This window comes from Diadema antillarum, unplaced genomic scaffold, assembly GCF_040938485.1.
Source record: "Diadema antillarum isolate AM-2024a unplaced genomic scaffold, OU_Dant_1.0 scf00000002, whole genome shotgun sequence".
In the NCBI taxonomy this organism is placed as follows: domain Eukaryota; kingdom Metazoa; phylum Echinodermata; class Echinoidea; order Diadematoida; family Diadematidae; genus Diadema; species Diadema antillarum.
Genome location: NW_027270891.1, coordinates 248674 through 273953, shown reverse-complemented (window position 1 = coordinate 273953; position 25280 = coordinate 248674). Strand labels below are relative to the sequence as shown.

Sequence of the window (25280 nt, the reverse complement as noted above, 5' to 3'; positions counted from 1 at the left end):
TCATCTTTCAGTCCCCATAACGCACTTACTGAGCTCAGTTTTCCCTATTGGTGAGACTTGATATGCGTATGCATATTGCGTTCTTTTGAACGAGGTTGATATGAGGCCGATGTAGACTCTCTCGTCACCAGAGATCTCTATAACCTCTGTATGAGGCTCAGTCGGTAGTGTGTCTGCCTCCCAATCCAAATGACACGGGTTCGATTTCCGAGTCTTGTTGAACAATGTGTGTAAGCATACCGTCTCTGCAAAAGAGGTAAAACACTCAAGGTCCCGACGTGTGCGAGAGAATCAAAACCCACGCACGGAAAAGATCATAACCCGGTGAAGTGGTCCCGAATCCAAGTGGAATCCATGGAAGATCACCAAACAAAATTTTGATGAAAATCGGTTTTGAAATGGCTGTGATATCAAAAAGCAAAGTAAAATAAAGCGCTCCTGATCAAAGGTGGGTCCTACCTTTTATTGGGATGACTTTATTTTTGGATACCTCACACCTGCCTCAGCCATTTCAAAACCAATTCTCATCAAGTAAAGTTTGAATTCCTCTTAGAATTATGTGCTCTTTCATTATTTCATAAATTTTTCTCATTATCTCATAAACTCGTCATAAAAACATTGGAAACCTGAAGCCCATCTGAACCGAAACTGTACCATTCCTTTAAAATCTATTGATAATGTTGCTCCCATTGAAGATCTCTGGACAAGCACTAAGCGACAGAACGCGTAGAGTCTATTTCCAGCCTCTTTACAAACACATGTGATCAATGTTCCTCTTCCCCTTCACTCTTGAATTTTATTCCAAAGTCGATGGATGACGTTGCGCCTAATATTTCTGTGACTTTTTTTTTTGAATTTACCGTAAATGGGTCCTTCGCCCTTGTTCTTGAAATATGTCTGGTGCGGCTGTACTTACTAGTAGGTTCTATAGGTTCTATTTCCTTAACTTCATGTCATTGTGTTTATGTCGGATACGTCTTAATTGTACGGTACTTACGTGTTTGATATACTTGATGTGTATGACCCCTGGTAATTTTGATACCTGAAAGGATTGTCTTGCAAATATATGGTGGAACTGTAACGAAAACATGCATGCTTCTATCGACACATTATGTCAGGATGTTTTACGTACAATGTCTTAAGCATTTGGAAATGCACAAAAATTTTTCGTTTTGTAGCACTGCTGCAATAGCGATGAATTTATTGATTGGATAATTTTTCTTTTCGTCAATATTTCCTAAACAAAATTACACCGTCATCAATATTGCCATTGATACAATCGTTATTCTCCTCATTATTATCATTTTTATCATGACGCCGTTATGCTACAGCTTCATCATCATCATCAGCAACACTGCCATATCTTCATCTTTGAATTATTCATAAAGATACTATATGCTTGCGAAATCTCAAAAGGCCCACATCATCCCAGTTACTGAAACCTTACTAAGACCAATAAATCTGATTGTAATTCAATATTATAAAAACAAAACGAAAGCCATCATATTTGTAAGAAGTGGTGCTAGTCTTTCCTCTTCCTGTACAAAGAATGTTTTAGATTTTACCAGTTGCTTGGAGAAATAATTAAATTCATGACGTACGTAGATCTCAGGTTGTTTTATCAAAACATCCTGGAACTACAAAATGAGGAAAAAATAATGAACTATCATCGGAAGCAAGAACAATGAGGAAAAAGAACAAAGACACGAGTTTTGAAAGTAAAGTGACATATTACGAACGCTTACATAACTCACGTTTTCATATATAGATTTCGAAAATGTACATAAATTAGGCTCGCCTTGTATAAACTGAAACAAAACGAACACGTGTTTTTCTTAACTTGACTTTGATGTCAAACCAATCTTTGTTTTTGGTATGCATCACAAACAACGAACTCTACTGGCATCAGTATTGCACACGACTTCCCATGATTGGATATCCAACTTTTATGACGTATGCTTTGTGTCTTAAGAATGATCACAGGTCTATCTCTTCTTTAACGATCACTCCCTAGTGTTGTCCCTATTGCTCTCCTCTATACTACCATAAGATGGACTGGGTTGATCTTGATGGCCGTCCTCTTCTTGTACCCGTTCCTGCTCCCCTCTTCGGCCTTCCTTGCTATGTCGAAATCCGTAGAAAGCATAGATTAGTAGTCCTGTAGAAATATTAACAGTAAAAAGAAATCAACGAAACACCAAATGAAAATGTATAACAGAATAAAGTTCAAGTTGATTTCAATTTAGAATTAGAGGAATTCGACTGCAGCGAAGAGTTGACTGGGACACAGCTCCACTTCTCATGCAATCACTATTATCTGTCACACGCACAAGGATCTTCAATCATTTCATTTCATTTGATGAGGTTCATTAAAGTTAAAAACATCACGGACTGATTTACAGAAAAGTCTCTCTGGACAGGGGAAATATATCATTTTTTATTCTTTCCATTAGGTGTTAGGACATTTAAGGTAATTGGACTGCACAATACCCTTTAATTCCAAGCACTAATGGGGGAACGACACCCGCATTGGTATGTGTGGGTTGGGTAATATGGCAATATTAGTCGAAGACAACAGTGAACTTTTAGGAAAATCGGACAATCTCCTCAAAAGTAATTAATTTTTAAAGATCTGGTGACATCACCAATACTTAAAGCACACAACAGCGCAATGGGATAAAGAAAATATCAACCGAATTCCATTTAGCATCTTTTATTGTTTTGTTTCTTTATAGAATAATAATAACAGAGCACGTAAATTAGATACTTCTTTCGGGAAGCAGAGTGAACAATACTACCCTTACCGTTATGTCACTGAGAAATCGTGGGAATTTTTGCTTTTGATAAGAAATGAAACAGATTTTTGTTAGAAAAATATCCGAGACAAAGAAAGGGAGAGATTCAGATTCCGATTCCGATTTATTCAACACTATCAGTAAAAACAGAGGAAAAATACAGAAAATTGGCAACACCATACTACAACAAGAAAATAATGACCACAATAAGCATTAGTATAACATTACGAAAGGTGAACATATCACATCGGGGCTCTTTTCATTATTATCCACGAAGATTCCATTGAGTCCTACCTATAACGACCCAGATCAGAAATCGAAGCCAGGTGACAGGCTTGAGTTGCAGGACCAGCATCATATCACACAGGATGCTTAAACCAGGAAGTAACGGAACGAAGTCAACCTGTAGCAGGAGCACGTATGATATAAAGACGATGGAATAATGAGTAAAAACTATACGTGAACCCGCTTCTACAAAACACAATATACAATTTTTAAATCGTCTCGTTGCATTTTTTTTTTGGCACCGCCTATTAACAACGTTCTACAAATGAAACTCTGATAACTTTATGCTTTACGTTGCGGCATACGTGTCAGAAAGGGAAAGAGAATGCCCGAGTTGAATCTTCAGAATGGGGATTATTTTTTCTTTAAATTTTCGCTTCCAAAACACATGATGAATGTAGCACAATGGATTCTTAGTTTTTTATATCCTACGTCCACGTGACGTCTATATGTTCTCGAAAAACTCAGAGAACCACATTAGTTTTCAATGGGATAATCATTGATGCAGCGAGAGTAATTACTATATCTGTCCACTTGAAAAATCATCTATAGCGAATGTAGCCTTGAAAAAACAAACAAAGAACTTTTCCACTGGGAAACACTCTTTATTCTTATCAAAATCATTCATAGATAATTCCTTAAACAGGTTATTCACATTTATCTTGTCAAGCAGCCAGCAAAGTGACTTTCGTGTAGAGACATATTTATCAAATCAAACAAAGAATGAGCTCAGACAGGGTCCTTTCCTGGATGTAATGATAATAACATATTCATGATAACTACATATCTATGTAGCGCATTTTCCACGGCATGCTCAAATGCGAAAGTCCCAGAACTGCAACTTTCAACGACTGTTAATACTGTGCTACACGGTATTATTGTAAAAAGCGCCAAATGTAGCATAACCTAATAATGATTCCAACAAATCGAAGCATATCTTTTCAGGAAATAAGCATCAATACACCCTTGTGTAGCGTAAGTTATCTTTGAATTCGAATAATCGCAATAAGTCGCAAATCACCGCTGGGAGTACTCTATTTTGTTGTGACGTCAGACTCTGACCAAAAGTTTGTGACAGAATGCGCTCCTCTTTGACTACTAACAGACCACGCTCCCTTCTGTCTAAGGGCAAGGAGCACTCCTTTCTATCTGACAACAAGGCACGTCCCTCTTTACTACGACAGTGTCTGTCCCTTTCTGAATTGGTTAGCAGGGTGCACCCCTGTGACTTACCTCATAATAAGTTCTCTATTAATAAAAAGGATGTTCTCCTCTTTAACAATTAAGCACAACAAAAATATAGACTATAACAATATTCTAATGAGCTGACAAATCAGAAACCAGGACATACCAAAAGCTAGGTAGATCTAGGGGAAAATTATGTTGATTGTCAAAAGGAATCAAGTTTTTAAATGAGGTCACACTTGATTGATACGTTGCAATTGTATTGTATGGAAACAGAAGTATATCCATGATGCAGAATATACCGTGTGTCTACCCCCCCCCCCAAAAAAAAAAAACCAAACAAACAAACAAACAAAAACAAAAACCAAACAAACAAACAAACAAAACACCAACAACTATACACTTTTGAAATGCCCACCGAATGATAAAATATACAATTCTGGTGGAAAGGTTTATACGTATGGATAGCTTATGGACTCATCTTTCATATAACACCAAAAAATCTGAAAATATTTCATGCTAAGATGAGCACTGCTCACTTTGTAAAGGGTATGAAAATTAGGCTGCGCAGGAACTAGCCTTTCAATTTTGCGAGAGGTGAGTCTGTTGGAGCTTACAAAACTGAATTTGATATGATAGGTAGAGATTGTGTAAAATTGAATATTTAATCATTGATTGTCCAAAAGAAAAAAAGAATGTCAAAGATGTCAGCTATTTGTTCTTCAGGTCAATGGGTAGTCAAGATACTGGACGATTTTAATCGTCCGCATTTCCCACACTAACACACGCATACACATGCATGCACCGGCACAATGCGCCCAACCGCTGACTGCGACATTCCACCAATTGGTACTCCCGAAAAAAATCAGGAGGGGTGGATCTTGTGTACTACAGTGTACATACAGACACCATCAAAAAGTGGACTAGTCAATGGGTAACCTGAATAATGAGTAGCCAGTAGCTGTGAAATTCCAACAAAATGTATTTGAATAATGACGTGATATTATCTCTATCTGGTTATTGAATAAATCAATGAGCTATTCTACTAGTCTGAAAATAACTGCACTGTGGGGCGAAGGTTTTCATTCAAGTCACAGATGTAAAAAATAAGAGTGTGTAACACGGTAATTGCAACATGTACCATCACCTCATCCTGACTCACAAGAACACACCACTGAGTCTACCAGGGAAATTTGCAATGCTCCAACAACATATATGCAACTGCGGTTTACTCATGCATAAAAAATTGTTTAATACACCATAAAATTCACTCTGCAAACCCAAATTGATAATAAATTCATCATATCAACTTCAGTATTGAAAGCTCCAACGGACTCACCTGTCGCAAATTTAAAAGGCTGATTCCTGCTCAACCTAATTTTCATATCCTTTACAAAAGTGAGCAGTGCTCATTTAAGCATGAATTAGGGGATCCGGTTATCCTTCGGATCACCTTCTGTATCTGTACTGATTCTTTATTTCTGGACAAAAGTTGTGCAGAGATTAACTCAGAAAGTCCTCTGCCTATCAATTTCAAAATTATACCATATATGTATCATGTCACAAAGACGACAGATTTTGTAAAATCATTGTGATTAATGTACCGTGACGTCACTATGACGTCATTATATGAAAACACATTTTCATTAATATCTCATTAATGGAATGGAATTTTTCAATGATATTCACGTCACATATAGTTCAAATCAAGCGCATTCTATACACATTTTCTTAAATTTCAGTTTACACTTAAACCGTGCGCGTACGCGCACGTTAAAATGTTGACATGCTCCAATCGAGCTCAATTTTTTTTTGCACACGTTTCAGATCATTTGGAGCATTTTTTGAAAAATTGAAAAAAATTGGACGGACGCGTGTGGACACGCGCGCGCGCATATTCGCACGTACAGCTCATATGCAATTGAAATTTCCCGTTTTTTCACACGGTTCGGATGTATGAAATGTCAAGGAATATTTCTACGAAGTTATAAGTCAATACTCAGTATGACGTCATACGGGCCCGTAAAAGTTGAAATTCCGCGCGCGCGTCAATGGCGATGTACAGTGCAACTATGCCAAAAAACTGCCAAATTTAAATCCGATTTTACTCGTCAGGATGGACGGTGACCCCCCCTTCCCCCCCCCCAATTTCTTTACATATTCGAAAAGCTGATGAGTTGTACATGTCATATCATAGGTTGGCAATGCTGGCAAAATGATTAAAAGATATCAAATTTCTTAAAGTAAAAAAAGTAAATTTTCAAAATGACGTCATCAAATTTCAAGTTCATTCGATCGTCTCTCACTAATCCTTGGCCTATTTTCCCCCGGATTTCAGTATATTGTAGCTTAATTAATGTTCTTTCAAACGTGAAATTACAAAATTTTAATTGGATGACGGTATCACCTCGTAAAAATGGATTGAAAATAATCTTGTCTAATTTGACTAGTTTACGTGTTATCTCTATGGGAGTGCAGTTTTTCTGGAAATGAAAATTGACATGACTATCTTTATCGAGCACTAGCTCACTTACCCTTCGGTAAATTTCTCCCAGATTTTAATATGTTGTAGCTGAGACTTTACGCTACCGTCGGTGTGCTTTTTCTTTTTCATAAGATGTCGGGATCACGTCAAAAATTTTGGTTGAAATTCAAGCTTATCTTCAATGTATTGAGATATTTCTTTCTTTCTGCAACTTTCTTTGCAATAATTCAAGAAAAACAGCCTGTATCACTTCCATATTTTGCACATGTTTAGTTCATGTCACGTACATTATTTCATAAAATAACAACTACTTGATCGGACAACATCTTGGGTATGTAGATTAGGGTCAAAGGTCATACATGTTTCATCCTGTATCTTGGTGAATACCTGTTCTATCTTTCCCATATTTTGCACACTCAAAGACCATGTTACAAGGATCATTTCACAAAATAACGACTTTTTGCTCAGATGCCATCTTGTCTGTGCAAATTGGGGTCAAAGGTCATATGTACTTCTTTCTGTATCTTCGTTATGACGTGTTATCTCTATGGGAGGTAATTTTTTTTTTAATGTGAAAATTGACGTGATTGTCTTTATCGAGCACTAGCTCACTTACCCTTTGGTGAATTTCTCCCAGATTTTAATATGTTGTAGCTAAGACTTTGCGCTATCGTATCTGTGCCCTTTGTATTTTCATATGGGGTCGGGATCACGTCAAAATTTTGGTTAAAATGAAAGCTTATCTTCGATGTATTGAGATATTTCTTTCTTTCTGCAACTTTCTTTGCAATAACTCAAGAAAAACAGCCGCTATCACCCCCATATTTTGCACATGTTTAGTTCATGTCACGTACATTATTTCATAAAATAACAACTAAATGATCGGACAACATCTTGGGTATGTAAATAAGGGTCAAAGGTCATAAATGTTGCATCTTGTATCTTGGTGAATACCTGTCCTATCTTTCCCATATTTTGCACACGTATAGACGATGTCGCAAGAATCATTTCACAAAATAACCACTTTTTCCTCAGATAACATATTGGGAGTGTAAAGGTGGGTCAAAGGTCATATGTATTCGTTGCTGTATCTTCGTTATTCAGTGTATACAGAATTTGGTACCAAAATTGGCAGATATGACTCCCTTTTCCAAATAATGAGAATCCAAACATCACACGGCCAATGTCTCTAAACACAGATGAAACGTGTATGGTCATGCGTATTGCGATCAGGACTCGAATCATTGATTAAAAAAAAAATCGGATTACCTTAATTTGTCACTGATGACAAATTACAATCTCTAGTTATCTTTAGACTTTTTGGTGTCATATAAAAGTTGAGTCCATAAACTATCCATACATATAAATGTTTTCCCCCAGAATCATATACTTCTTATTAGGCAGCCATTTCAAAAGCATATAGTGTTTATTTTTTTGAGACACACAGTATATTGCATATACATATATTTGATTTAACGTACAGTGCTGCACATTAGTCAGAACTTATTCTTTCATAATTACTTGGTAAACATATGCCAAATCATTACATAAAACTGTAACTTAAATACATTTTTTTTTTAAGGCGGAATGGGTATCCTATGTGTAGTTGCTTATTATTATAATGACGTACATGATATTAGATATATCTAAGAGTTTATTTCTGCTTGTTTACATACTTCAGTTTGGCCTTTCGTTCTGAAAAAAAATCCTTCTTTCCTTTTTCATCCTGGAGGCATGTACGTCATAATGGTACGATCAGTCGTCGAGCAATTTTGTCTCTAAAAAAAAAATGAAAGCCACCCGCATAGCGAATGAATTAATGACAATAGATATTAGGAAATTATTCATCGGCAGTGTGCCTTTGGTGACATGCTGAAGTTGCCTCATGATAAGATAGGGAACACTTTGATAAAAGAAATTGATGGAATTAACTCTCATGAGTTTGAAGGTTTTTTTTTTTTTTTTTTTTTGCTCCCCACAGGATAAAAAAAATATATCCTTCGCAAATGAACGGATTTTTGTACAGACTGAATGGTCTCTAGCCCAACCAAGGATTGAAAGATTTCAGTACACGTGTATACCAATGTGACATGTAAGCAAATGATTAGCACATATTATTACATAATTTCCTTGTGGATATAACATACCCTGTAGTAGTTCCCTGAAGCCTCGTTCTGCTTGTGAAGTGGTATGACAAGAAAAGAGAGGAGACCTCCGCTCAGGGTGATGACGAGGAGAGAAACCGCCCACCACTCCCCCGAGAGGAGTTGCTGCAAACCGAATTCAAGGATAGCCACGGCGCAGAGAAAGAGGACGAACGAGATTCCAAGGCACGTGTTCACCACCAAGCCAGGTCGAAATCTTGTCAGCTCTTTGAGAACGGGCACTCCTCTGAACTCTTCTCGCAGAGTTCCAGGCACACCAAGATAAGGGTCGCCAAGTAGTCGCTCTTCGTCTTTTGATCTGCTGCTTTGTGACGGCGTGGTCCCTCGATCAGTGCTGGCGCTCGGGTGGTCTTGAGATATTGTGTGCATCTCTAATGTCACACTCTCCTCGACCAGCAGTGAGTCGGGCTGGTAGCGCAAGATGATCACTGCCACAGAGACAAACATGTACCCGAGCAGAACGCCGATCGACAAAAATTCCACCAATTCTGACAGAGAGAAGAACAGAGTCAGGAGAACTACTAGAGTCATAGCGAAGAGAGTGGCAACAACTGGAACTCCTGTGCTCTCATTAACCTCTCCCAAACAACTGAATAGCAAACCATCCGTCGCCATGGCATAGATGGATCTTGGAAGGCAATACATGCTCATGAGTACTGATGTGAACATGGCGCAGAGAGCGCCTACTCCAACAGCCCACTGGGCCCACTTCACGCCAGTCACGACAAATGCATTGGCAAAGGCAGACGACACGTCCAATTCCGGATAGGGGACCATCAAAGTTAGTACTGCAGAACAAAGGACGTACACAACGGTTGCGATTACGACCGATATAAAGGTGGCTCGGGGGATGCTCTTACGGGGGTCCACCGTCTCCTCATTAGCGACTGCAATAGCGTCAAACCCGACGTAGGAGAAAAACAGCGTCGCAGCGCCGGCGAGGACACTTTCAGGACCTCTGGGCACAAAGCCACCATAGTCTTGCCAGTTTCTTATGTCAGACTTCTGGAATCCAAGAATGATGATAATCGAGATGATCACTGCATTGATGGCCATGAAAAGACCATTAATCCATGCAGAGACCTTCGCTCCACATATGATGGCCAATGTGGTAAGAATGACAAAGAGAGCAGCGAAGATGTTAGGATAGGGAGCAAGGAAAGACACCGTCCATAGCTTGCCTCTCAATAGTGTGTTGATGATAAAATTCGACAGAGCATTTCCACACAGAAAATCGAGGTAACCAATAAAGGAGCTGGCGACGGAAGCACCTGCTATGGAGTATTCCAGAATGAGATTCCAACCAATCAAGAATGCCCATAGCTCTCCTAGTGAAATGTACGTGAAGGTGTATGCTGATCCGGTGCGCGGAATGCGGCAGGCAAATTCTACATAGCAGAGTGCTGACAACATCGCGGCTAGTCCAGCGAGAGCGTAGGAAATGACGATTGCGGGTCCAGTCACTTCCTTCGCCTCTACACCTGTCAATACGTAAAGTCCTGCTCCTATCATGGCACCCAGTCCCATCAAGACAAGTTGGAAGGTGGTGAGTGTGCGGCGCAGTGGCGTGTGGTACATTTCCTCCTCCGTCCCGAGATTCTTCTTCCGACATAACAGGCCGAGAAGCTGCCAGCAGGAGGTGCACGCCATGATGGTAATGCGTCAAGACGTCGTCTGTAGTCAATCAATGCGTTGCTTCCAATTGCTAGTCACACGTGCTGTTCTTGTATGTACTCGGTTATCAACTGGAGTCTCGTCTTGCATCGCTATCTGCTGGCTTCGTACCCTGTGACACAGACAAAAGGGCAAAGACGATGAAACCGAGCATGAAATTAATTGAATTTGAATTGAATTGAATTTATTTCCACTTCATGGGGTGGAACACCCTGATCAGCAGAGCTGGTTTCCATAGGGGTCCACATACATACATTAATGGTAAAAAGCGAAAAATACAGACATCTTGAGTAAAAACAAATATCATGTATACACAACAATTCATACAAATCGATTGTAGAAAACATAAAACAAGCTTCTTTTGAAATTCTTTTCTTGCCAATTTCATTTCAGAAACTTGATGACTCTACTACAACTACGGTTTTGAATGGTCGACTGTTCAAAAGACTGAAAGAAGAAGAAAAAAAAAGTAATACGAAAGAAAGAAAAAAACCCCACTGTGACAATACAAGATCAGAAGTTTTTTTTTGTGAAACTTAAGCATAAGGTGACCATTATTCCCTTAGCAAAATGTCTAATCTAATAGACAAATAATGACAGGAAAAGAATGGCTTTTGTGCTAAATATATGCTTCTGATTCTCAAAATCAGTTATATGTCTGGATGACATAGTGCCATCCCTTTAAAAACGCTGGTGTTTTCGTTCACTTTTATAACTTCCCAGATAAGTATTTCTGACCCCCCTTTTTTTCATTTTCCCTCCATAGAGCATAGAAAGTGTCGATGAATATTCAACTTCTGATAGACGGAGTTCTAACTCACTCGTGTAAATTCGAGTTCCTGCAAGCACATGCTCGGCTGAAAGTTTTTAACAGTATACATAGTCGGCTATACCTAAGGGGGGGGGGTCACCGTGCACCCCCCCCCCCCCAGGACTCCTCGAAACTTACATTTTTAGGATCCTCATGACATACCAAAACATAATCAAGATGTTAACAGGAACGAAAAGTGGCTTTTCTAGGTGAAATTTAATATATTCTATTGTTTTTCATAATTTCTTATGTATTTCTTTGTTTTTCAACTTTTTCAACTTTTGTTTTTTCTTTGTTTTTCTATTGGAAATTGTCACTGACCACTTTTCCACCATAATTAGCAAAAAACTAATCAATGAAAGTGATTAATTGTAAAAATAATCAGGTTTTCATGACTTTCATGACAGAGCACCTGTTTTCCATAGGAAATGTACACAAAAGCACAATATTGTGCCCGTTTTGGGACGACATTCCGTTACAAAAATGGGCGTGACTTCGCAAAGTTTGCGGGGAAGTTGCAAATTTGGCCTCGGAAGTTGCGTGAGACTTGAACAAAACAAAGTCAAGTAAGCGTCGAGGAGTCCGGGGGGGGGGGGGGGTGCACGTTGACCCCCCCCCCCCCCCTTAGATACCCGACTAATAAGCTTAGAGCTCATTTTTATTCAACGGTTTCGAGTGTACTGACTAACAAAGTGCAATCACAAGTGAAAAGAATTAGTGTTAAGATTTGCCCTCTGTTTTAACACCTGTGATCGAAAAAGGAACTGCATTTGGCTAAAATGATTAAAAAGATTTGATAATCGATTAGACGATCACAAATCGTTATGATTACGTATGCTTCTATACAGAAAAGTGAGTTTGTGGCAATCACACAATCTACTGTACGGGGTCAGGGTTTTCCATCATAATATAGTATGACACTTAAAGGAAACTCCATATACGTCATACGTCTATAAGTAATTCAACCCAGTTTGCCAGCAAAATCTGCTATACGTTAGCTTGTACATATTGATTACAATAATCATACATGCAAACCGTGTGTGGGAGAGAGGTCTCTAACTGGTATGAACCGTACGTGTGATCTCTTTGTACTGACACGAGTACCAGCAACTGTAGAGACAACCCTGAGTAAGTCGGTGCAATGCTGCTACACATTACACTAAGGTTGGCTAAGCATCACCCTGTTGACAGAACAAATCCGTGAACAACCTACGGGCTTAACATGGTTAACATTCAATATGATCATACTGTAAATTTACCAATAATCGACAGCATGAAATTTGTACAAAATATTAAAGTTGGGAAGTGAACGAATTTATTGGCATTCTGCTAGTATTAATCTCTCAAAATGCCCAAATCAGATTCCGAAAACTCATTGTCTTGGTTTGTTGAATCTCTCTCTCTCACACACACACACACACACACACACACACACACACACACACACACACACACAAAGACAATTGCCTTTTTAAACAGGCAGATTCACTCAAAGATTGTCGTAATGAGAAAGTTCTTTTCAGATAAACCACAGGTGTCGCTTAAAACTGACTATAACTAGCACGATACACTTTACACACATACATAACATACAACATACAACACATACATAAAGACAGACAGACACATACACACACACACACACATACACAAACCTCAGCAAAAATCAAAGGAACCTGTATCCCGATAGACCAATTTAATAAAACATTCCAATTTTATGCCGGCCTTTCTGACAATGGTTCTGCTTGACGACATGGAAGCTTGCCCGAGGTTTGCCCAACGTAGCAACAATTAACGTGTGCAAACTGTGTTCTAATTCAGTATTGAATACTGTCTTGGAGGTACGAGTTAATCACGTCTTAGCTCGTGACTACGTCTGGACGGGAGAAACATCTTTAAAATAGGTCTCTTTTTTGTAAACCAGTCAATTCATGTACAGGCGGCGAGGTAGTATTCTAAATTAGATTTCACATGACATGATATCATATGACGTATCACATGAAGGGAATGAAGGGGCGATCATTCGTACTTGAGTAACTCCACTATCCATGTGACCGTCTGAATGGTGAGGATTTCTCTTTTTTATAATTATTACGGTGAATGCTCATATCTAAGTCCAAACTGAAGACATACATGATTATAGATTAGATTACGAGATGGACTCGTCATGGGTATTGGATACAGTGACGTAAAGAAAAGCTGCCAGGAAAAAAAAAAGGCTATAGAGGATTGGCACTGCATGCAGTATACCTGTACACTGTGGGTTCATACACTGTATCTCACATCTGCTCTACGGTGTATGATAATCCGGAGCATAATAATCTGAATGAACAGAATGAGTGGTATTTTTAGGTATAGTCTAATAAACACAGACAGACGTATCCTGGTACCGCTGAGGACAATTGCTAGTATAGGGGCCGGCTGTCTGCATTCTTGGTAGCTTTGGTACAGAACAGCTCTCTCTCTCTCTCTCTCTCTCTCTCTCTCTCTCTCTCTCTATATATATATATATATATATATATATATATGTGTGTGTGTGTGTGTGTGTGCGTGTGTGTGTGTTTGCTTGTCATCTTGTTTTAGATTTTATATTGTTTTGGGTATATATTATACAATTTAAACAGAATTTAAGAAGACAGAGTATAATGATTATTGTATTTCGTATCATAAACATCATCATTATCATTATTACTATTATTATTATTATTAGTAGTAGCAGTAGTAGTAGTAGTATTAATTACTTTATCAATTTATGTATTTATTTATCTATAAATTTTTACGTCTGACAGCAACAATTAGTCATTTATTCATTTGTACGTCTGAGGGCGACAGCCCGTCCCCAGCACGTAGGCTCCTATTCGATGTTCTAGCGTGCAAACATTTCCACCAACTACTCTTAGTACACAAAATCAGACTGTACTGAATGAATTCCTGAAACGTGATCTAAGAATGTTAACCGTTGCGACAATTCATGGTCAAGTCTCATGAACAATCCTTTTGATCCGTAGAAGATTTCAATGTAGATCAAATTCCACGTAACAATTTGCATATTGTTTACGACACTCTCTATGATCTGCTTGGTATGGAGTTTTAGGCCGTTAGGTCAAAGCATTCCAGTTATATCTCATCACCTTTAGAATCTCTAAAACAGCTGCCTTTGCTTCAACATAGAAAAACTGCAAAGCCACGTCTCTTCAACGAGGTAAACTGGAACGAGGAATTTTAACGGTAGTTTAGCTGTACATGGAGATCGGCAGGTTATTGATTTGTACGTATTCTAGTCACACATATTGTCATCTGGGTTTAAAGCTTTTTCTTCCATTTCCGTGGAGATCACTGTCTGAGAACAAACTATGTATAGGCCCTACACGAAACCATGCTGATGCATGTCCTTGTTATACTGTCATAATCAATATTCGTGTTAATGGCACTGACCCTTTTTTCTGTGGTTAAAAACTGTTCAAGTGGTGTATTTGCTAACAGATGGTGCTCGGTTGACGTTGTCAAACAGCACTAGTTTGGCGAATAAGTATCATGCTTCAATAGGCTGAAACACAATATGGATGTTTGTGCTACAGCACTGACGATTTCTGTGCCATATAGGCCTATTGATATTACGGAGGCATTCTTTGTACATGCACATTTTAGACAGGGGAGACCTGTAGATGATAGACTAGGACTATAGTCGTATATTAGCATACACGATGCAATGATGTACTGCATTATTTATCCACTATATCCACTATATTTATCCAGCCGAGCAAATGTTTTCTTAAATCAAAAACATAGATACATTTGACTTCAAAAAACCTATGTAACACAATGGCTTCCTCTGAATATCTTTATAAAGTAAATTATTCATTAAGGAGTTGTCATATTTCTTTCTTGCATGCTTACACGTCACTATTAAACAAGGATACCAGGATTTGTGTTTAAAGCACAGATATAGACAATATAAGACAATAAAAGTATTGGTTATTCATTTTTTTAATTATTCTGGATTACAAGTCTCTGGTTGTTGTCCTTCACGTCAACACTTCTACAGCAACTGGAATGAAACAAAATGTTGCACTTTAAACTGTTAAAAAGTGATAATATCTTGCCTCATAATCCCGTTGACATTGAAAGTTTGAATATTCCACTCGACCAAAATGGTTAGTGTTCTTAAAATCGGCTATGATATAGGGACATAGGCCTATGAGTTTTCACGAGACAGTAGCCTTAAGGCTGCGTTCACATAGAAGTATTCGGGCTCGTTTTTCGAGGGCACGCGAATAGCTTGAATCGAACGATAGGATTTCCTCACACCGGTTCACATGGGAGGGCACTATTCGAAAGTACCGAATAGCTGCGAAAAGTATAGCAAAGTGGGAATCGAGCTTGTTCGATTTTCTTGCAGCGTATACCGTCTCTCGTTTATGAAATAATGACACTTTTGGTCTGGATTTGCCCTTTATCAAATATAAGCATGTAGACTGACATTCTGATGCAGTTTAGAAATTGTTAATAAGATTTGCTGGGATGTAGGAGGAAGAAATCCTCACTGCATGGGATGATGAGTTGACGGTGCGGGTGATGGTGTATTCGGTGCCCGAATAGCGAATAGCGAATAGCGAGTAGCGAATACCGAATACTTCTATGTGAACGCAGCCTTAAGATGGCACTTGTATGAGAGAGTAACAACTCATGCACGTAAAATATCCCGCTTCATTCATTCATCACAAAGAGAAGGGTGTTTAACCCGGTGAAGTGGTCCCACCTCACACCCAACTGGACCCCATGGAAAACCAGCTTAACGTAGCTGAATATTGGCTATCCAGCCATCTTCTCAGATGGAAAATGAATCAAACAAACAAACAAACAAAACTTTAACAGTTTTCAGATCAATCCTCGTCAATATTGATAATAATGTTAAGGTCAGATGAGGTGATGTCATAGCCTCTTTAAAAACACAAAATATTCTCTCTTGAAATGACAGCAAACTTATTGGAATATCACATCAAATTAAAGCAAAGCTCCAGTAAAGACAGTCAAACGTGGCTCTTGGAAGTTTTTAGATACGCACCCTGATAACTTGTACTCTCGTGTCCATACCTTGTAGTAGCTTTCCTTCGCAAGATACGGAGCTTGAATCCTGAAAGGAAAGTAATATGATTATGCGTGAAGTACACAATGTATATTATATAAAAAAAATACCCGAACACTTTCGACAAAAATTGTCACAAAGCGTCTCTGAGAATTTGATTAGATCAGGGAAACTGGGTCTTCCGGCTACCTTTTATTACGTCTTCATGAAGGAGCAGTAGACCTACACACGTGTTGCTCACAACCTATGATTACCATAGACTGCCCCCATAGACCAGGGAGGTATTAAGCTCAACTGGTACCTATCTTCTTGGTGAGCTCTTTCACCCAAAGTGCCCCCATCCCGCGATGGCGAAGTACCGAGCACAGCCAATTTACTCAATGTTTTGTTTTGAAATGCCTTTATTGAATAGAATTTTGAATCTTTAGTTCTTATTTTTTCCTCTTTTGTTTCGGTTCGTCTGCAACGAGAGTCACGTGATAATTGTGACCTAAACTGGACGCTTAAAAAAAATCAGTCGGTACTCACCAAGAATGCAACAAAACTGCAGAGAACAGGATCGGCTCTCGTGCCCACGGAAAGACTCTGACAAACAGCTAAGAACATCTGTGTAAAACGTTACATCTAGATTTCCGTGGTTAAAAACTGTGAAACAAACCGCAATGCAGCCCTGACTGTGCCTTTGTCATTAAGCAATCACGCGTCACGGTACGACGTGACTTCACCTGCTACAGCAGCTCTATAGTCTTTAAATCAGGCTCAATTTCTGCAGCACATCTTCGTTTTACTTTGAAAATTTGACTAATAAAACATGAAAATCTACTAAGTCATTCTGACAATGTGTGTTTATGTTGGTTGCTTGTTTGTGTGTGTGTGTGTGGGGGGGGGGGGGGAGGGATGTTCAAGGTGTAGCCCCCTCTCATCGGAACGAAATCCTGAGATGAACCCTCTGAAAATGTTTGATTGTTGGGAGGTTTGTTTGTTTGTTTGTTTTTTCGTTTGTTTATTTAATGCAAAAAAGGAGCTGCAGTTCGATGCCCAAATGTTTCCCTTGCAAATGTATTTCATGTCTTTGATGGAACTTTGTAAAACGTCGTTACTTTGTTTTCATCTATTAACGTAGCGAACCGTGGGAATTACTTGTTGACCGTCTTCGCCCTAACGGTAATGATCACACGTTGTATCACGTGTATAATCTATACTCTATAATACTGACGGCTTCACAGGACAACCACACAAGACTTGTCATTTTGCGCAAAACACGAGTCACACACACAAAAAATCCCAACCACCAGTCCTATCTAACAGTCTGACTGTCATTCAATAGTAAAGTCACTAAAACAATGAGCTTCCTACACACACACACACACACACACACACACACACACACACACACACATACAATAAATATTATTCATCATAACGTACACCATCACACACATAAACAGACGACCACGTGCTCCTTTGATAAACCCCTCAATTACTTGTTTAGGAATGTATACTACTAAATTTTTACATGCATGGAGCTGTAAAATGCAATGTCTTGAAATGATATTAATCCACATGCAAATCTTTTAATGTCTCCTTTTACTCCCTGACATATCAAGTTTAATGCTAAGTCTTACCGTAACAACAAAAAAAGGTGTATAATATGGCGGAAAGTTACCTTTCTTCGTAGCCACAGCACTGCGTTGTCTAACCGTGTAATATCAGTAGATGCTTTTCATACTGGTGGCTCAAAGCATACTGTACAATACTATGTTTGTAATGAAATATAATATCCTCCCACACATCCTTTCATCGAGACACGTTTCCACAAAAGGGCAAAATTAGTTCACAAGAACTCAAGAATCTGGAAACGCCCTCTACAGGCGATTTTCTTTTTAATGTAAGTGCTGCCATACGGTTCTACTGCTGCCACTTTTAGCCACTTTTAAAGTCAGATTTCCAATTTTAACAACACATGATACAAATACATGTATTTGTATAATTTGTATTGGGAAATTGGAAATCTAACTTGAAAAGTGGCTAAAAGGGGGAGCAAATGTTGGTAAGAAGGTAAAGCTTATATCACAGGGTCAAGTTGATTTTGATCTTTTTTTTTTCGGAAATAAAAACAATCTGAAGATTGTGTTTGAATTTAATTTGGGATTCTTCTTTTCCGTCACCAAAATGGTGAAATGTCTATGCTCTCGTCGAAAAATGGAATAAATTTAATTCTTATTGAATTGAATGAAAGTGAAAGGCAAAAATCAAATATCTTAAAAGTGTGCGATTGATTCGTTATGAAAATCTATGAAAATAAAGCTGAGATAAATTTTAAGCAAATCAATATCTTTATGCAACTCTAAAGGAATATTTGTGATGATCTCTACCTTACAAAAAATAATGTAAAATGTATACATTCTTCGAAATGCATTTACAAGTGGTGCATGTGCTTTTAGCGCTTTGGTCGTAAATGGATATCAATAAGTGTAATTCATGTTGGAGATGGCCCGGCAACCGCATAGTGGGTGGAGTTTTCTTCCGGTTGTCATTGTCCTAAAGGACATTCAGGTTTAAAAAGGTTGCAGCTGGGTAATTCACATTTTGACCCTTTTCGGGTTCGCCCTGGAACATTGAGTCAGTTATTTAATCAACCGTGTGAACAAAGCTTCACCATAATGGAAAGAAAAGAAGTTACCTACTGGTGGTATGGGAAGAATGTTTGTATTGCTCCTCTAAGAAATTCAAAGGTCATAATTATGTTCTGATAGGCTCATTTGTGCTGACTGCTGACATAACAATTTCAATGAAAAAAAAAAACTGGCTGAGGTCGAGGATTGTAAGGAATGAGGCTTGGAAGGAGGCCAGCAAACACAAGAGACTGAAGGCAAAATAGATGAGAATCAAAAAGTATATCTTTATGTATTGCTCCGATTGGATCATTACAGGGATGAGCTGATATTACCATGGAAAAACTCGCCTCCCGTCTATCACCCTGCACAAAGAATCTTCAAAATTTCAGTTGATAGTTGAATAATTCTTGCATCCTCTCGTCACACTGCATGCTGCCACATTATTTTTCTTGACTAATGTTTGATTTATTATGTGTAGGCTTACTCTCAAAAGACAATGTAGTTTGAAGGAACATATCGACAGTTTCAGGTTTTTAGAATCATTACAAAAAAATAGATATGTAGAAGATTTGAAACGTGAATATTGTAAGGTTGCATGAACTATGGAGATTGAGCGCTGTCATCCGTGCCCTGTATCTGATTTGATATTCCACATCGCTCGCTTTATTTGAGGCAAGCAAGGTGAAAGCGTGAGAGTTGCAACTACAGACAACTGTAGGCAACTTGTTGAATAGAAATCAAGCAGAGTATTAAGTGGGAAGAAATCATATAATGCAATAATAAACACCACATTCAAGTCGATAAGAAGAGTAAGATTAGGTGAACCGATTTCAATATTCAAGAACAGAAAGACGAAGATGACACAATTATTCAAACTCGTCATTTCCTCACAAAACCTTGCACATTTCTCACGCAAGCACTCTGTGTTGTTAAAGAAAGAATGGGCTTTTACAGTTTAACTATGGCGTGCTTCGTTTGAAAAACAAAATATTTCAGACTTGACTTATCAGGGAAAACTGTTAATTGATCGCCATGATGAAGTAACCTGTGAGATGATTCAGCCCCACGCTCTATTCAATGAGCTATTTAGACTTTTTGTGTTGTTCACTGTTGTTTGTGTCGGTAAGATGTTAGATCAACATGGCCGGGGTATCAAACCTTGTCTATAGGCCTACACTCTTTGAGATTAGATATTTTCCAGAGAAATCTGACCAGAAAATGTTTCATGAGGAATAAAAGCAGTTGAATGATGAAGAAGGAGTCACAAATCTAACGGTAGGATTTTATTGAAACCCTGTTTGATTTCTTCATTAGCCATATACCCTGCATCATTTCTACTTTAGATATGTGTAATTACTCCTTAGACCAATATTTCTCCTTAAATCCTATACAATTCTTTTTAAACCATACACAATTCTCCTTAGACCGTATATCTTCTCTCAGTAGAAACTGTATCATTCCATTTTAAACCCTGTATCAATTTTCTGGAAACCCTGTATCATTTCTCAATAGGAACGGTATAATTTCTCCTTAAACTCTGCATCACCTTTCTTACACCTCTCATCATTAATCTCATTAAACCCTGTATGATTTTCCATTTGAACTTGTATAATTTCTCCGCGAATCCTATAATCATTTCTCCTTAAAACCTGAATCACGTAAACCCTGTATCATTTCTCTGTACACCCTTATGTGTAATTTTTCTTTAGACTCTGTGTCACTTTCATTAAACAATGTATCATTTCTCCCTTGTGTAAGTGTTGTGTCATGTGTACTTAAACCCCGTATTAATTCTTCTTGAAACCAGCATAATCTCTTCTTTAAACCTTGAATAATATTTTCTTAAACGCGGTAAAAATTCTTCCTAAGTCCAGTGTAATTTCTTCTTAAAACCATGCATTACTTTTCCTTAAACATCGTATCCATACTCCAACTTTTTACTAGTTTCCTCCTTCTGCGTGGTCCATTACACTTCCACATATCAATCATACATTTTGATTCTACTCATTGCACTCTTATGCTTTGTAAACAAAGACCGTAAAGACTTTAGCTGTTTTTTTTTTAATGAATTTTGACTCCTAAACAATAATTACGATTATTCACTATTACTAACATTGACTAAATTGCAACTAACCTTAAAGAAAATAGTTTATTTCTTATTTCGTCATTTCTTGCCTTTTCCTTTATGCTACTATTACAGTTCTCAATGAATACCTTGATGTCGTAGATGAATATCAGTTTGTTATGAAAACATAATATTGTTAAACTTGAGTAATATTGTATCATTAAAAAAAGGACAATAAAAAGATATCAAGCATATTAGATCACGCCACGCATTGCGAAAATATTTCTTTTAAATGTCATATGTTGTAATTATGCAAGGGAAACACAAAGATACCAGCAAGAATTTAATTACTTTCCATTATGTTGTTATAAATGCTCTGTGGCAAGGCATGGAAATGACACATGAACTAACAATACCGTAACTTCACTAAATAGAAAACATTGTCTTTTTTTTTTCTTCACGCCTACAAAATGGCATCTCACGGTGAAGCACTCTAGTGAAATACAGACTCTTCCTGTCATATTCAAAGTACAATTTCTATCTTTAATGCTCAAACATATTGTTTATAATCATTAATTTTGAAAATGCAACGAATTACAACCTCGTCCTTGTATTTCAAACAACGTTAACAGTCGGCTTACTACAGGATTTCCCAGTCAGTCTTGCGTTATGCTTCAAACACTTTGAGCAATGGATTTCAAAAAAAAAAGACCGATCGCATAAAAAGGAGATTTATATTCCCTTTTGGTCCCTCAAACATATAAGCCAGTTTGTAATTAGCTCATATACACCTTGGTACAAATGATCTTTCTTTTTTCTCAGTTGGTTAGGCACTTCACTCGTTTTCAAAGCGGTATAATGCATAAGCTTGCCCGACATAACAATTTGTGGAATTCATGTTCAAACAAAGAATGAGCTTGTGCTTAAACCAGGTGACCAGAATAGTCAGTCAGTTGACACTTTAGCAGGCATCTAATTCATTGTTTCGTATGGAATGCAATAATAACCTTTTTCTTTTGATATTGCAAATGCCAGGCTTGCTATCAGGTGAATGTGCTGGCAAGCACTAATTAGATAAGGATCACATGAATAATCATCACATCACAGATGCTCATCTCAGTGAATTGATAAACCGAAATGCCTGTTGGTACAATGACCTTTTTCTACTCATGCGCAAAGTGGAATTACGAACTGGGCCCCGTTGCTAGAAACTTTGCGTTTAAACGCAACTTGCAACTGAGTGTCACTGGCCAATCAAAATCATTTTTGCATGCATGTCTTCTTAGTAGGGCAGACCCTGAGCCAATCAGAATGGTTGTTTCAAAATTAGCAATTATTTGCAATTGATTGCTGGTCTATTATGTCAAAATTAACAACTCACTGATTGGAATACAAAGTACGCCGATCAGTTTGAAACAGTGCGAAATGTTATTCGTTAATCGTAAATCAAATTTATCCAACCGTAACTTTGTTATCAATTGAATGCTTCGGTAAATCCGTCTATCCATAGAGCCACTTACCTAACTCCATGGTCTATAGAATCAACGCTAACACTTACATCTGTTCTGTGTTGTATTTCACTTTATTTCAGTTCACTCTCATATAAAATTTATGTTGACAGACTACATTATTTCTCAGAACTGACTTAATTGACAGCCAATACATGAACAATGGTTCCCCCATCCTCCAGTACGCTTCCATCACCACTGAGGACGGATGTAAAATTATTATCGAGGCTTTCAAAGACAACTATGGACTATTAATACCTGCATCGCGAAATGGCCGACCAAGGATCTGTCGCCACATTCTTGCCAACAGAGTGAAGCGACAAATTACCTTGAAGTGGCAACGAGAACAGAATGATTGACAATAACTTTCAAACAAGTCCCATGTGAGTATCAGTACCGTCAAGAGTTATTCTTTATATTAATACATTTGACTGCTAAAAAAACCCCACACATTTGCGTACACTACAATGAAATTGCTTATTGTTTGTGTAAATCTGAATGATATTTAGGCACGATACGCGTGCACATTCTATATGATTAGCATTACATAAAGTTTCTATGGTGGGAGTTAACGATTTACCGGGACATTCTACATGTTCTATGTGTTATAGTCACAAAGTTGCAGAAAATGAAAGGGAAGAAAATTTTAGATAGTTTTTGGTGTATTGTGGCAACACGACCTTATTCCTAGCGCAATTGCAAGATCGGAGAATGAACTAAGAATTAGGCCCTACACCCTATCAGAAAAAAAGGTGTTTTCTTGTCGTTAAATGCATACTTCTTTTCATATGATGGTTTCGTCATCAGAATCAACGAGAAGTACCTCGTATTCCTTTTAAGCTTGGTCAGCACCAACAACTGGGTGGAAATTCGTGGGACCTCTTCTTTTGTTAAATCTGTATTTACATCTATGTATGGATGTATGCACGCATCTTTGTCCAATATGAATGTCTAACAAATCTTCATCTTCCCCTGAACGTCATAAAACGGCGTATTAGTTTGAAATAGCAGGAAAATGCTGCAAAATTACAGGATTGGCAAAAAAAAAAAAAAAATCACGACGTATACACAAAATATAAGGTACAGAAACGATACCAGAATCTCTATGATAATCATTATTACACTACCACACTAGGGAAGGGTATAGCAACTAGCCTAAACAGTTCTACCATGGCAAGGGACAACAAAACTATTAGGCCCGAATTCACGAAGGTGATACAATTTAAACATGATTTAAACCATAAACAATTTGTATCGAGCTCCAAGTGTTGCATGACCTATTTCGCTCCGAAATCAGTCATTTCGTCGATAAAATGATAATTTGTAACGAAATGACAACATTTCGTCGACGAATGATCATTTCGTTGACGAAATGAACATTTCGTCAACGCAATGGTCAATTCGTCGACGAAATGACTGATTTCGTAACGAAATAGGCCATGCGACACTTGCCGCTCCATACAAATTGTCCATGGTTTAAACCATGGTTTCAATAATACCAACTCACCAACAAAGTGATAAGCAATTCATCACCCCAAATCATGACAATTATCTTTTATATCACAGTACTGATCAGCCATATTAGTAAATGATTCTTATTTGTAAATTACGACATTAAAATTTTCATTACACACCCTCGCAACTTCAAATCCCATTTCAGTACCATAAGCATCACCAGTCAGTCCCTTTACAGATCTTACAGACTCGAGACAAAATAGCATAATAACATAATTGTCATATAAATTCGAAGAGTTCCTACCATTTCCCTGTGATTCTTGTGATACCAGACAAGAAACAAAACAAAAAGATCATTGCATCATATCCACAAAAGCACCCATGACTAGAATCAAAATATCACCCGATAACTAGTATACATTAATGATGTTGTATGCTAAGATTCCCTTTCTGGATAAGAGTTTTCTTGCAGACGGAAGACTTGATATAGATATTTATAATCCTAGAATACTGAGAATTTTTGAAGTCGCATATATAATAACTCAGCTTAAAAGGTAGTGCGATTTAAGATTAGAACATGGGATTACATTATTCGAGCGAGGATGGCACTGCAGCAAAACATTGCAACAAAACCCACGTAGCATTCATATCAAACAGATAAAATATAAAGTGAGATTAAAAAAATCAGCCAACAATTTTTGAAATCTTTGATGGTTGTGAAATAATGTCAGTCGCATTCATCTAAGAAATGAAATGCGACAAGAAGAAAATTGATATGATAGATTAAAAATCATAACGATTAAAAAATATAGTCCATACATACTTCGTACATATACATGTATTGCATATCTGTGCACATATGTGTGTACATTGTATGTGTGTCTGTGTACTATATAATCTTATTCATTATGTTATTTTAGATTGTGATTACATGTACTTCAAACGTCTAATTAACTCATCCAATTCCATGTCAATAAGGTCGAACATCACGGTGAAGACAAAAAGAAACAGAATTGAACACAGGCTAATCGGGCCTTCGTATTGCATACAGTATCGTGAAGAGTACTCCCGGTAAATTATTATAATGTTAATTGTTATCATTATTTCAATCATTCTCGTTTTGCGTGGCTGCAGCAAATTGATAGTGC

General features: G+C 37.8%; 1 protein-coding gene across 1 annotated transcript; it reads right to left on the bottom strand.

Annotated features, from left to right (window-relative positions):
• Positions 1 to 2003: 2003 nt before the first annotated feature.
• Positions 2004 to 10565, bottom strand: LOC139728904 (cationic amino acid transporter 4-like). Its single transcript, XM_071639867.1, has 3 exons — positions 8898 to 10565; positions 3090 to 3198; positions 2004 to 2158 (listed from the first exon to the last, which is right to left on the bottom strand). Exons 1-3 carry the CDS (start codon positions 10563 to 10565, stop codon positions 2004 to 2006), a joined length of 1932 nt encoding a protein of 643 aa, XP_071495968.1.
• Positions 10566 to 25280: the final 14715 nt, after the last annotated feature.

What these genes read in the sequence shown, in the direction of transcription:
- LOC139728904 (XM_071639867.1), bottom strand. Translation starts at nt 10,565, where the DNA reads ATGGCGTGCACCTCCTGCTGGCAGCTTCTCGGCCTGTTATGTCGGAAG. An exon ending in CTTCAGGGAACTACTACAGG is followed by an intron (nt 3,199 to 8,897) that starts GTATGTTATATC and finishes CTCCTGCTACAG; the next exon opens with GTTGACTTCGTTCCGTTACT. An exon ending in TCTGATCTGGGTCGTTATAG is followed by an intron (nt 2,159 to 3,089) that starts GTAGGACTCAAT and finishes ATATTTCTACAG; the next exon opens with GACTACTAATCTATGCTTTC.